General features: G+C 41.4%; 1 protein-coding gene across 4 annotated transcripts in view; it reads left to right on the top strand.

The window, feature by feature from the left end:
* GTF2I (general transcription factor IIi) overlaps positions 1–14,205 on the top strand; it is a 106,870-nt gene that overhangs the window by 42,595 nt on the left and 50,070 nt on the right. For all 4 annotated transcript variants that reach the window (XM_080829788.1, XM_080829787.1, XM_080829786.1 and 1 more), the window contains exon 9: positions 5,384–5,461. In XM_080829788.1, the coding sequence (XP_080685914.1) occupies positions 5,384–5,461 (78 nt within the window). The remainder of the gene's footprint in view (positions 1–5,383; positions 5,462–14,205) is intronic.

The following is a 14,205-nucleotide window of genomic DNA, read 5'->3' as shown; positions in this document are numbered from 1 at the left end:
AAATAAAGTCTTTTTTTTTTTAAATAAATAAAATCTTTAAAAGAAATCACCTTATACAGTGAACTTCAGACTTGAGGTTCATCTAGGAACACAAGGATATTATTAGAAAACCTCTACACTCACGTTCTCATGTTACTAAAAAAATTAGAAATAATGTATCCTCTGAGTAGATGACAAGAAGGCTGCAGAGATCCGTAACCTGATGGCTCAGCTACCGTACAGACCTGCAAATGCCAGCCCTTCGTTGTGTTAAATAGAAAACCTTGGGAGCACCCTTCGTAGTACAAAGAGGCACCTTTTCACCAGTTTCTTACCAGTTTCTAGTACAAACCAGTACAGATGAGGCGTAAGTAGTTAGGAAGTGGAGGTACCGTTAACTTGTAGACGGTTGGATTATGTGTGTAGAACACCAGAGAATCAGCGAGAGAACCGCACACAAGATACCGAGAGTCTGACTTGACCTTGTGAAGTGTGAAAGATTCCAGATACTGTAAGAGTTTAGATTAAAAGCATTATGGAAGAAAAAGTTAGTAATCCTTTGAATAATTGCTAAGTACTACATTTGGCTAAGAAAGAATTAAAAATGTGAAGGATGGCAACGTCGGCCAAAATGTGCCAGAGGACATGTGAGACACAGGGAATTGCTACTTGCAAGACAGACAGCGAAGGGTTGTTGTATTGGACTTAATGATCAGAGATTCAAGAAGCAAGAGAAGATGTTTAGTCTGGTGAAAGAAAGGGGGATAAAAATCCAACAAAGATGAAGTTGTGCCGGCAGACGGGCGACACTCTGCTCATACTCAGTGAAGGGGAGCTAGCATCAGCGGCTGGAGGGATTCTTAACAATTGCCGAATTGTTGCTTTTCTACAGGTGATGCTTTGGTAATTCTTACCATTTTAGTTTGTTTATTTTTATTTTTATTTTTTTAAAGATTTTATTTATTTACTTGACAGAGGGAGAGAGATCACAAGTAGGCAGAGAGGCAGGTGGGGCGGGGGGAGCAGGCTCCCCGCTGAGCAGAGGAGCCTGATGCGGGGCTGGATCCTAGGACCGTGGGAACATGACCTGAGCCGAAGGCAGAGGCTTTAACCCACTGAGCCACCCAGGTGCCCCTTTATTTGGTTATTTTTACACGTTTCTAAGGAATCTCGATACTCCACATGGGGCTTGAACTCACAACCCCGAGATTCAGAGTCGGGAGTTCCAACCAGCTGAGCCAGCCAGGCGCCCCTTTCTTACATTTTGAGGTACGCGTGCTCCTTGACCCTTTGCTGCCTTAATAAAATGGCAGTTGACTGGCAGTTCCCATCAGTGGAGTTCCTGGTTGCCATTCAGCCTGGGAGCGCGATGGCTGTGATTCTGCTGCTGTCTACAAGGCAGTGCTCGTTCGCTGCAGAAATCCTACCGTGGGAAATAGATGAAGAATACGTTTTTTATTATTTTTAAAATTTTTTATTTTAGTGTCACATTTTTTTAAGTTGTTTTTTTATTTTAATTTACTTGACAGCAAGAATGGGAGAAGCAGACTCCCCATTGAGCAGGGTGCACAATGTGGGGCTCCATCTCCGCACCCCAGGACCATGACCTGAGCCGAGAGGCACACACTTAACCAACTGAGCCACCCAGGAGCCCCAAGAACTTTTTACTTTGTTGCAGTAAAAGGTGGTCAAGGTTCATCTCGCTCTTTCTGTAGTCCGGCTCTAGTGTCTGCCATGCTGAGAAGCCCTGGTTCCGTTTTGAATGGTGTTAGGACAACAGGGTCTTGGTGCTGGACGTGCTCACTGCAGTTGGGATGTCGCTGCTTCTGAAGCGATGAAGCTTGGGAACCGGTGTGTGTGCCTGGGGGTGTTTCCATGCACATACGTACATACATGCGTTCATTTACATTTTATATTTTTCCATGCCCAGATCTTCGACATCCCAAGGGTTTCCCCCCTCCTTTTCTTGTATGATTCCCTTCTGTTAGAATGAGAATCCTGCCAGTTCAGACATTCTTAGTATATTGATTTCATGTGACCCCTGTCTTGTTGTCTAACCCATGGCTCCTCACCACCCTCCTTACCTCACTGCCGCTCTGACCCTCCCCACTGGGCTGTCACCACTCCTGCTTGCCCCCTCATCTAGCGCAGTCTCCTAAAGCCCGCCCTTGGTGTCCCTGCCCCTCCTGTTAGTCCCCTTCTTGTTCTGCCAGCCTTCTTTGCTTCCCGGGGCCTCCGTGATGCGGCTGCCTGCCTTGCTCGGGGGCAGCTACTGGCATTGGGGGTAGGTAGTTCGGGAAAGGGAAAGCTGTATTTATTTATTTAAGGATTTAATTTATTTGAGCACAAGAGAGGAGAGGGACAAGCAGATTACGTGCTGAGCATAGAGCCCGACGGGGGGCTCCGTCCCACGACCCTAAGATCCTGACCTGCGCCGGCCAAGCCACCTGGGGGCCCCAGGGCGAGGCTGTATTAATTGTGCTTGTGTGAGAGAGGGGTGTTGAGGAGAGAGAACGGGAACTTCTGTGTATGTTACATGTAGGCCAAGTCCTGGTTTTTTGGGAGATGTGCAAGAAGGGTAGCATTGAATATCTTTATTGGGAGGAAGTATTTGAATCTATTACACTGTTTTACAGAAGGTTTTTCCCTTTCTTTTTCATGCCACAGGAGATCTCAGTTTTCTGTTTAGCTTTTAGTTGATTGCAACTAAATCACCGTTTTGTGCATCGTTTTCTCTTTTATTCACATAGTCATTTCCTGAATAGTTTTTATCTAAACATGAACATGCTGAATTGAGAAAAGTCCTGTTTTATTGAATTCTTTAACCATCTTTATGTATGGATATAATAGCATTGCTCTCACAGAGGTTTCTTTTTTCTTAAGGATTTTATTTATTGATGCGTCACAGAGAGAGAGAGAGGGAGACAGACAGCGAGAGATAGAACACAAGCAGGGGGAGAGGGAGAGGGAGAAGCAGGCTTCCTGCTGAGCAGGGAGCCTGATGTGGGGCTTGATCCCAGGACCCTGAGATCATACCCGAGCTGAAGGCAGATGCTTAATGACTGGGCCACCCGGGCACTCCAAGGTTTCTTTGTTCTCCCTTATGTTGTATATCTTTATATTCTCAATTTATCCTGCAATTTCTTTTGATATTTCCATTTTACTTTTTTTTTTTTTTTTAAATATGTCTTGGGTATAACAGTCATGGTCCAGTCAGGAGAAAGAAGCCGTAGAGAAAAATCCACCATAAAGATGAGCTGGTTGTCGTCACTAGCTTGGTAACGAGGAGTATGATAAAGTATCAGATGCGGAACGACCCCGGGAATTGGCTGCCACCCCTAGAACTTAGATTTTGACTTCTGAGGTGGCAGACTGTTGGGTGGTGCTGGTGTCTGAAGGGACGGGGACGTGTTAGAACTGGTTCTGGTGGTGGTGGAAAAATTTCCACTGGGTCTTGCTGTTTGCTCTTTGCTATGGGAAGGGTCTGCTTTCACCAGGTTGACGGAGGGTCTGTGACCCTGATGGGGACAAGATGCAGACAAGAAGCCAAAAGGACGTTGCTGGTTCATGGTCTCTGCTCTGGCCTTGTAGCCTCCTCCCTGTTGTGCTCCCTTGGGAGTTCTTGCAAGGAGCCAGACTGGTTTGCAGTCCAGGCTCCAGCAGGGTCTGGGGGTGTGTCTGGAACTGGGACAACAGCGTCGTGACCGCACTGGCTACTCCCTCTGGCTGCTCCGTCCGCACCCTCCTCCACACACTTGGGCTTTCCGAGAACAGAACAGCTGTTCTGCGGGCAGGATGCAGCTCTCTGTCGCACAGAGTCGTCGTTTCTGGCCTCTCCCCAGAATGAGGGCTTCCAGGGTCCCGACAGTCTTCGTGCCTGTCTCTGGGAGACGTGGTAGTGTCCAGTCATGTCCATTCGTGGGCTGTGTTATTTGTGTCTCAGATTCACACTCAGCCCATTTGAATATTCTTTTTTCTAGAGGATACATGGTAACGGAAGCTGAGCAAAACTAGTAAAATAATAATGCACAGTAGAACGGAGAGCAGTTTATATCCCCAAATACGTTGCATTTGCAGAAAGACACACTCCTAACACGAAAGAAAATATGCACATGTTCACATTTCTACAGCTTGTCACAAAAATTAATACCTTCTTTAATTAATTGCCCGTTATGTTGCATTTCCTTTGCCTTCGGTCAGGACGTTAGCTGGTGAGGTCGTTCGCCTGTTTGGGGCCGCGCGAACCTTCAGTCCTCAAGCGTCTAAATCCCCGGTGGATTTGCGTTTTTTTGTTTGCTTTCATTTTTCTCTTAACTTTACTGATGAGCACCGTTGTGGTAAAGGGACAGCCCGCAGAATCTCAGGGGTTCCAGACTATTCTCAGCCACCGTCGTGGGGAGCACACCCGTCTCCTGTTGGTAATTGCTTGTTGCTTTAGGGATAAGTGTCCCTTGGTATGGAAAGCTCGCTCTGCCTGGCTGTTTCCAGTTGATGATACTCTCTCCATGCTGCTCACGTCGCATTGCGCCGGCACAGGGTCAGGCCGCTGGAGAGCCGCACACTGAGCCTTCACGCGTGTGCAGTTGGACGGTGTGTGCTTTTGTTCTAGCCTCAGAGGCCCATGTTCAATTATCTGTCCTAACCGTAGGCACAGCGTTAGGCAGAAAGGTATATTTTGTCCCCTTGTTAATAAAGGGATTTATTAGGAAGGAAGAAAAATCAGTGTATCTTCCGAAAATGGTTTACAGTTATGCCATCTTGACTGCGGAGTGTTGAGTCATTACAACTGAGGTTTACAAGTCATTCCCTTCCACCTTGCAGAGGGGGGCAGAGGGAGAGGGAGAGAGACAATTTTAAGCAGGTTCTGTGCCCAGCATGGAGCCTGATGCGGGGCTCCAAGTCTGATTCTGAGACCATGACCTGAGCCCAAGACAGAAGCATAACCGACTGAGTCACCCAGGTGCCCCTACACGTGATTTTCAACAGTTTGTAAAAGTCTTTCTAACTCCTGTAGTAATTTCTGCACACAGTGTGGGGCTTGAACTCATGCCATGAGATTAGGAGTCGTGTGCTCTACCGACTGAGCCAGCCAGGTGACCCTATAAAAGCATTTTAATGTTGCGCGAAAAGAGAAGTATGACTAATTTTCTTCAAATCCAGAGATAAGAACGTCCGAGAAAAAAGTTAGCAGCAAATAATCCCAGAAAATTAGTAACAGTTAGAATTTTGTTTAAACAGTTTGGATTTTAGATGATTTTTGCCCCTTTGCTATACCTGGCAAACTTTTGTCCTTTCGAGTCTTTATGTATGCATTGCTCTGCGTTATTAGGGCAGGAGAGATTTTCCTGCTTCATCTACCTGCTTGCCCTAAAGTGTAATTAGGTACGTTCACTTCCTTTTGCAGGTATTTCCCTGGAAATGGCAGCTGTGACAGTAAAGGAAGAATCAGAGGACCCTGATTACTATCAATACAACATTCAAGGTAATACTGTGTATACCGTTTCTCTTTCCAGAAGTTGTTGGCGTTTAGAATTCAAATTTATCAGTTGCCTGAATTCATTTAATACTGCTTTATGGATTGTTCCTTGATTGGCATGCATGCTTATAATTTATCACTGGAATAAGATAGATTTCCAAAATGTGGCGGTGAAATAAGTCATCTGTCTACAGGGGAAATGTAAAAGAGCCATTAATGTTCTTGCGAGGCAAGCAAAAGTTGTGGCACAATTTAGAATTCAGTTCTAGTTTCTAGTGTTATTTGCAAGACACAAGAGGTCTTCTGAACCTCGAATATTCTGTCTCTGCAATAAAAAATACCTGTGTAAGCGTTATCATTATCTTAAAAATCTACAAAAGGTAAGACTTTCATAAGTTTTGGGGTATTATTTCTCACCTCGTTCCACATCTTTTCTGCTCGCTTGTTAAAGGTTGTGGCTTAATGATGCAGTTTGCCCATACCCATCATTGGGTTTTAGTTGAGAAGAATGTTTTCTATATTTATAGTCCGTTTTATTTTTAGAGGTGCATAAAATACTTGAAAATATTTAAAGTATAAAAGCTGATTAGTGTCGTTGTCTGTATATACCCATAATCTGTCTTTACCGCAGTCAGGATAATGACATCTCCATAGCCCTCAAGTTCCTTTGTGTTCTGTTGCAATTCACTGCCCTCCCCAGCCAACCACTGATCTGTTTCCTGTCATTTGACATGAGTTTCCATTTTTTTAGAAATTTCTGTAGGTGGAATCATTATAAAGTATGTACTGTTTTCTTGGGGTGGGATGTGGCTTCTTTCATTCCACGTAATTGTTTTGAAATTCATCCACCGTGTTACATATATCCGTAACTAATGCCATTTTATTGCTGAGGATTATTCCATTGCTTGTCTACCACAGTTTGTTTATCTCTTTGTATATTGATATTTTGGTTGTTTCTGCTTTGGGGGGGGCTCTTAAAAACAACGTTGCTTTGAATTTTTGTGTGCAAATTGTTGTATGGAAATATGCCTTCATTTCTCTTGAGTAGATTCCTAGAAATGGCATAGCTGGGACATATGGTAGGTATTTAATTTTGTAAGAAACCACCAAAGTGTTTTGCACAGTGCTTGTACTATTTTACATTTCCACCGGCAATGTATGAGTAGTCCCGAGTTGTTCCGCATCCTTGCCCACACTTGTCCTGTCAGTCGTCTTCTTTTTAGCCATTTTAGTGAGTGTCCTAGAGACCTCGTTTTACTTGTGATTTGTGATTTGCCTGCTAATTGTAGCTCACTTAAAAAGATAAACTCTTAGGAATTCTGGAGCATTGTGAAAGTTTTATGAATGCATTTATTCTGATTTGCAGTCATGTGAATACCTATGTACATATATTAAACTTTCAAAGTGAATTTTATTATTTTTTTCGTCAGTTTTGTACATTTTATTCTTGTGATGTTAGTAATCACATGGCTAAGAGGTTGAGACAGTTCTGTGGAGTTTTAATTAAACAGTTAAAATTTTGGAAAAAATTTAGCCTTTATAAAAGTAGCCGTTAGTACCTTCTTAATACATGGACATAAATTTAATAAATACTATTGAATGAAATAGTGTTTTTTTCAACACAGATTATTTTTACAATAAAAAGGTCTGCTTTCATCTTTGGTACTGTTCAGAGTTGTGTTATTCTCAGCCACAAGTATAGAAGCTTTCCTGTCCCCTTTTGAGACTGTAGGTTGGGTGATTTAAGGTGAGGACTGGAAAATGAGGGTTGGAAATCTGATGTTTGTAGAGGGAGAGATTGCTTGAAATGTAGTACTTTAGGTACAGTTGAAGGCAAGAGCTAGAAAATGCGTATCTTCTATGTTTTATAAAAATTGTGTAGTTTTACGTTTAGGTCTTCGATCAATTTAGGCCTAACTTTTGTATGGTGTGGAGGATGTTTGGTTCCAACTTGAGTGTATGGCTATCCAGATTTTCCAGTAGCGTTTGTTGAGAGACGGTTCTTTTCCATTGCATTACTTTTAGGGCTCTGAATATTCTGTTCCATTGATCTCTGTGTCTCCTTTCACCAACTTTTACATGTGTTGAGTATTACAGCATATAGTAAGTCTTGAAGTCAGAGTGTGGGAGTCCTACAGAATTGTTGTTCTTTCTCAAAATTATTTGGTCTATTTTAGCTCCTTTATCTTTTCATATGAATTGTAAAAATCAGCTTGGTGATTTGTTCAGAAAACTGCGGGGATACCGATAGATACTGTGGTCAGTCCGTGCAGCTGATTCAGGCTCATTCCCTTCATGCCCCTTCTTCTGGTTCATGAACATGCTTTCTATAGCTTTTCCTAGATTCCTTTTTTCAGAGGTTTTTGGCAGAGAGATCCTGTAGTGCACATTTTGTAAGATTTACATCTAAATATTTAATGTTTTTTGTTGTTACTGAAAATAGGACTGTTCTTGTACATTTCAGCTTCCAACTATGGCCAGTCCAGAGAACTCCAGTTTTTAGGTACTGATCTTGTATCTTGTGACTCAGTTAAAATTCACTTACTAGTTCTAGCAACTTGTGGGTAAAGTCTTTGTGACTTTCTAAGTAGACAGTGTCATTCCTTCCTTTTCCTTCTGTTAATTGCGCTCTCTGGGACCCTCGGGTGTTGTGTCGGACAGGAATAGTGAGAGTAGACGTCCAGATCTTTCAGTAGATTGGCTGTGGGGTTTTCGTAGATGCCTTTCATCTGTTGGAGGAAGTTCTCTTGTGTCTGTGCTTGTAGTGATTGGATGTTGAATTTGTAGAAGGTCTTTTCTAGGGGCACCTGGGTGGCTCAGTTGGTTAAGTGTCTGCCTTCAACTCAGGTCGTGATCTCAGAGTCCTGGGATCTTGTCCCGCACTGTCCTCGCTGGGCGGGGAGCCTGCTTCTCCCTCTGCCTGCTGCTCCCCCTGCTTGTGCGCCTGCGCGCGCGCTCTCTCTCTCTCTGATAAATAAATAAATAAAATCTTTTTAAAGAAAAAGGTCTTCTTTAAAAAAAAAAAGAAAGAAAGAAAAAGGTCCACTTGGGCGCCTGGGTGGCTCAGTGCATTAAACCTCTGCCTTCAGCTCAGGTCGTGATCTCAGGGTCCTGGGATCAAGCCCCGCATCGGGCTCTCTGCTCAGTGTGGAGCCTGCTTCCCGCCCCACCGCCTGCCTCTCTGCCTACTTGTGATATCTCTCTGTCAAATAAATAAATAAAATCTTTAAAAGAAAAAAAAAGATCTTTTATATCTCTAGAGATGATTATATGGGTTTTTCTTGTTTACTCTGTTAAAATGGTGATTGATATTAATTTTCAAATGTTAAACCAGCCATGCATTACTGGGATAATAAACCCTATTTGGTTATAATGTATTCTTTCTATATATTATTGATTTTAAGCTATATGAGTCAGAAGGCTTCTTTTCTTGTAAATGTCTTTGTATTTGGTTTTGGTTAATACTGGCCTCAATAGAATGAATTCGGAAGTGATGTAATGGAGCAGTGTTTTTGTAGATTTGGTACTATTCTGTTCTTTAGTGTTTCGTGAAATTTGCCAGTGAAGCCACCTAGACCTTTTGGTTTCCATAATGGAAAGTTTTTAAACTCAGTCTATTTTTTGATTTTTAAATTTCTTTTAATAGTTGTGGGCTGTTCAGGTTATGTATTTCTTCTTCCTTTTTAAAAAAAATTTTTTTAAAAAAGATTTTATTTATTTGACAGAGAGATCACAAATAGGCAGAGACAGAGGGTGGGGGGGGAGAGCAGGCCCCCTGCTAAGCAGAGAGCCTGATGCGAGGCTCAATCCCAGGACCGTGGGATCACGACCTGAGCTAAAGGCAGAGGCTTTAAGCCACTGAGCCACCCAGGCGCCCCTACGTATTTCTTCTTGATTGAGCTTAAGCAGTTTGTGTCTTTTAGGAAATCTGTCTACTTTGCCTTAAGCGTGTTTTTTTTTTTTTTTTAAATTTCAATATTATCAAGGTCTATAGTGATGCCCCTCTCATTTTCAGTCTTTTTAAATTTGTGTCTATTTTTCTTGGTTGCTCTGGCTCAGGGTTTCTCAAGCTTGTCGATATTGACATTTTGATCAAACAGTTCACTGTTGTGGGTATCTCTGTTATGCTATGAGTTGTAGAAGGTGTAGTAGCTTTCCTGGCCTTTACCCACGAGATACCAGTAGTATCTCCCTAACTGTGACCATCAAAACTGCCATAATTCCAGGGTGCCTGGGTGGCTCAGTGGGTTAAGCCTCTGCCTTCGGCTCAGGTTATGATCCCCAGGGTCCTGGGATCGAGCCCCGCATCGGGCTCTCTGCTCAGCGGGGAGCCTGCTTCCCCCTCTCTCTCTACCTGCTTCTCTGACTACTTGTGATCTCTCTCTCTCTGTCAAATTAATAAATAAAATCTTAAATAAAAACGGGAATAATTCTGTGATGTAATCAGTCCCCGTGGAGTGGGGACACAGTCACTAGCAGTGGAGAACCATTGGTCAAGCTCTAGAGCTTTTTTTTTTTTTTTTTTTTGCTTTCTCTCAGAGATCCAGCTTGTACTTTTAGCGACTTTTACTCTTAACTTTCTTTCTTTTTTCTTGTGTTAATTTTAATTTGTTTTTATTTTGTGTTTCTTAAGACAGAAGATTAAATCCTTGATTTGTGATCTTTTCTAATAGAAACATTTAATCCCGTAAATTTCCCTCTTAAGCGTCAGTTCAGCTGTAGCCCACAAAGTTTGATTTGTATTTATTTCCATTCAATTCAAAACATTTTTTGATTTTCCTTGTGATTTCTTCTTTGTCCTGTGCTTTTGTAGAGATGTACAGTTTAAGTGAGTTGTTAATTTTAATTCTAGTGTAGTTAACATACAGCGTTGTATTAGTTTCAGGTTTACAGTATATGATTCAGCACTATCATATAACACCCAGTGCTCGTCGCTGACGAGTGTGCTCCAAATCCCTGTCGCCTGTTCCTCCTATCCCCCTGCCACCTCCCTCTGGTAACCATCTTTGTGTTTCTGTAGTTAAGAGTCTGTTTCTCCCTTTGTCTTTCTGTTATTTTTTCCCCTTTACTTGTTTGTTTTGATTCTCAAGTTCCATGTACGAGTGAAACCATAGGGTATTTGTCTCACTCTGACTGACTTATTTTGCTTAGCACAATATTCTAGCTCCGCCCATGTCATTGCAAGTGGTGAGATTTCATTCTTTTTATAGCTGAATAGTATTCCATTCTCTCTATATTCCACATTTTCTTTTTCCATTCATCTATCTATAGACACTTGGGATGCTTCCATAATTTGGCTAATGTAAGTGATGCTACAGTAAACATAGGGGTGCATAGATCCCTTTGAATTTTGTTTTTGTATGTTTTGGGGAGATACCAGTATTGTGATTCCTGGGTCATAGCAGAAGTGTGTAGTTTTAATTTCCACATACTTGTGGACTGTCTCGGTATCTTTCTGTTACTGATTCTCATTTTTTTCTGTTGTGGTTGGATAATTTGTATTTGTATAATTTCAGTTATTTTAACTCTGTTAAGGTTGGTTGATAGTCCTTTCAGTCTGCTGTCCCTACTGCTACTTCTGTCTCCTTGTTCTAGCCGTTCTAAACAGTATTGACATCTCCGGCTGACCCTAGGTCCGTGTTTCCTCATGCTTTCAGAAGGGCTGTCGTTAGGTGCCAATGTCCTTAGAAGCTCCTTCCCTTGGGCTCCTTTCTAGGCAGCCACTTCCAGTGGTGACCCTTCTCCTGACCTGTAGCAACCTACCTTAGTTTTGTCTGGTTTTGTGTTTCACTTAAGTGGAATCCTTTTGCATGTACTGTTGTTTTAGGCTTTGGTTTTTCAAAAAATATTTTTATTTATTTGGTTTATTTTTTTTAAGTAATCTTTACATCTAGTTTGGGGTTTGAACTCACAACCCCAGAATCAACTCATTCCACCGAATGATCCAGCTGGACACCCCTGGGCTTCAAACAAATTTTGTGAGACATATTGTTAGGTGTGCTTGCAGATCATTTATTTGCATTGCTCTATGTATTTCTAAAATACTTTATTTTAAAGTGAAATATTGAAACCTAAAGACATAACGTACATCTTCTCAGGTTTTTGGAATCTTAGTCTTTTGACACCCGTGTCCACCCCCCCCCCCCCGCCAACCATAATTGACACTCTTCTTTGGGCTCTCCCAAATTTCTACTTTTCTGTTCCTCCAAGTTAACCATTTTCTTGAAATTGAGGGTCACCCTTATCAGTAAAGGTTTGTTTGGGTTTCATTGGGGGTGCTGGAAGGGCAAAGGGGAAAGAGAGAGAGAGAATTGATACTAAGCAGGTTCCATGTGCGGTCTAGTCCTGCGCCAGATCTCAGGACTCTGAGATCCTGACCTGAGCTGAAATAAAGAGTCAGATGCTTAATTGACTCAGCCAGCAGGGTGCCCCCTTAGCCATAAGGATTTTACCCCTTTACTGTGTATCTGTTCCCACAGACGTGTCTGTGTATTTCCATGCACATGCATTTTATATTTAGTATTTTGTTAGTTTTTAAGCTTGACACAAATGGTATCATAATATATATGTTAGTATGCACATACCAACTTGTATGTCCCTCATTCAGTGTGAGTTTTTGAGATGTACTTGTTTTATCACTTGTATATTTAATAGTATTGTTGTACAGTATACATAGTTCATTTGTTCATTCTTCTGCATTGGACATTTACGTTTTCCTCCAAAACTTTCAGCATTTTAAAATAGCCTCCGACATACCTCTGTGCACTTGTCAGTGCTTCCCTAGGGTAGTGGTCCTCAGATGGGAGCATTAGGACTGTTTGATTTTCATGACTGCGTAGACACCACTTGCATTTTGAGTGTCCTTAGAATGAATAAAATGTATGTATGTGTGTTAAAACATACATAGCTAAAATTAAACATAGGTAGTTTGAGAGAATAGTGATCTGTGAAGGTATCCTGGGCAAATATAACTACTAGGAGTCAAGTTTAACAATATTAATTTGAGGCCAAAGAAGAAAAAAGTAATAGGTATAAAAAGTTAAACTCCATGGGTTGTTATAGTGGTTGATATAGTGGTTATTAATCTATACTATATATTATATATATACACAGACACACAAACATACACCTTTGTATATACCTTACAATGTAGTCTCAAGATTAAAATAGAAATAAAGACTTGACACAGTTGTTAACATTTGTAGATCTCAGTCATGTGGGAGATAATTTTTTTAAGGTTTTCAAGCATTTTTTTAAAGGTTTTAAGATTTATTTATTTGGCAGAGAGTGCACGCAGAAGCTGGGGAAGTGGCAGGCAGAGGGAGAAGCAGGCTCCCTGGTGAGCCAGAGGCCCGATGCGGGGCTCAGTCCTGGGACCCTGGGATCATGACCTGAGCCAAAGGCAGTTAACGACTGAGCCACCCAGGTGCCCCAGTCATGCGGGAGATTCTAACGAGTGACTGTCAGTAACTAAAACATCACACTGATGAACACCTGCAGATTATAAGTAGGAAATTCGCATTCTCCGGTTTCGAAACATAAGCTAATTGATGGCACAGGTAGACCTCAGCGCCAAGCGCATCAATTTACAAAGCATGACTCTTTTACAAAAATGGACTTTATCCTTGTTCACGGATAATCTTAAATTCTCTGAACATAATGTAATTAGTGTAATTAGAATTCAGAAGTTAACAGACTATTTAAAATAGAAATCCTATACATTGAACATCGTACAGAAATGTACTTTGTGTTAAGGAGGACCTTCTTTTTAAAAGACGAGACCAGAGCAATGCTGAGAATACTACGGAGCCAGACTTCAGAAAAAGCAGCTAACGCCGAACTTAGAGGTCAAGTAATACCCTTAGCTCTCACTTCATTGTTTTCTGTGTATTGTTTACCCAGGAGCATAGGACTAGGAAGCAGTGAATCTGGCATTTGAATTCATGTCTCTTTCATTCAGTGTCTTGCTCTTAATTGAAATTTCCAATACAGTTTGTGCATTTTCTCTGAAACTGTTTTCTTTTGCAATGTGTTCTTAGAATATGTAGTTCGGGTCTTTGTGAAATTTCTCATGAGTTAGTGGTACTTTTCAAAAGTCTTAAAATACGGTCCTGGATTCAGAGATAGTGAAGTGTCTTGTATTCATTTTAGTACAAGAACATTGTTTCTTTTTTTTTTTTCTTTCTTCCCTGTAGTTATCATAGGACTTGAGGTCACAGCCTCAAGAACATTGTTTCTTTTAAGTAGCCATTAGATTTGTCTGTTTCAGATTGATTACTCTCATCACTAGCAAGCTTGATACTGCATGTAAAGGGTTGTCAGAATCTTTATAGCCTTCTATGAAGGTTTAGTTGACTCAAAATGCTTTATGTATTAGTAACTAGGAAGGACAGTGTGAGGTTGTTAAGGAGTCCTGTGGATTTGCAGGAAAGGGGAAATTACGAATTAATAACTGTTAGTTTGTCTTGTTTTCTGTTTCAGTGGAGATTCAGGCTTACTGGTAGTTTAATTACATGAATTTAGAGATTCTGAGGAAGGTATAACAATTTGATTCGGCAGTTTTCTTCAGCATGACAAAAAAATTTTTAAATATTTGTAAAGGAGGGAAGAAATACACCTCGTGTGATAGATCTGCAGTTACAATCTGTGTGAAGTGGAAAGTTACAGTTTGCTGTTAGAAACCAGCCATCTACTGGGTAGAAAGACCCATGTCCACCGTTTTAGACATGTCATTCCCATTCAACCCATAT

Source organism: Martes martes (assembly GCF_963455335.1).
Source record: "Martes martes genome assembly, chromosome: 18".
Taxonomy (NCBI): Eukaryota; Metazoa; Chordata; class Mammalia; order Carnivora; family Mustelidae; genus Martes; species Martes martes.
The sequence above is the reverse complement of the archived record's forward strand: the minus strand, read 5'-3'. Positions and strand labels throughout refer to the sequence as shown.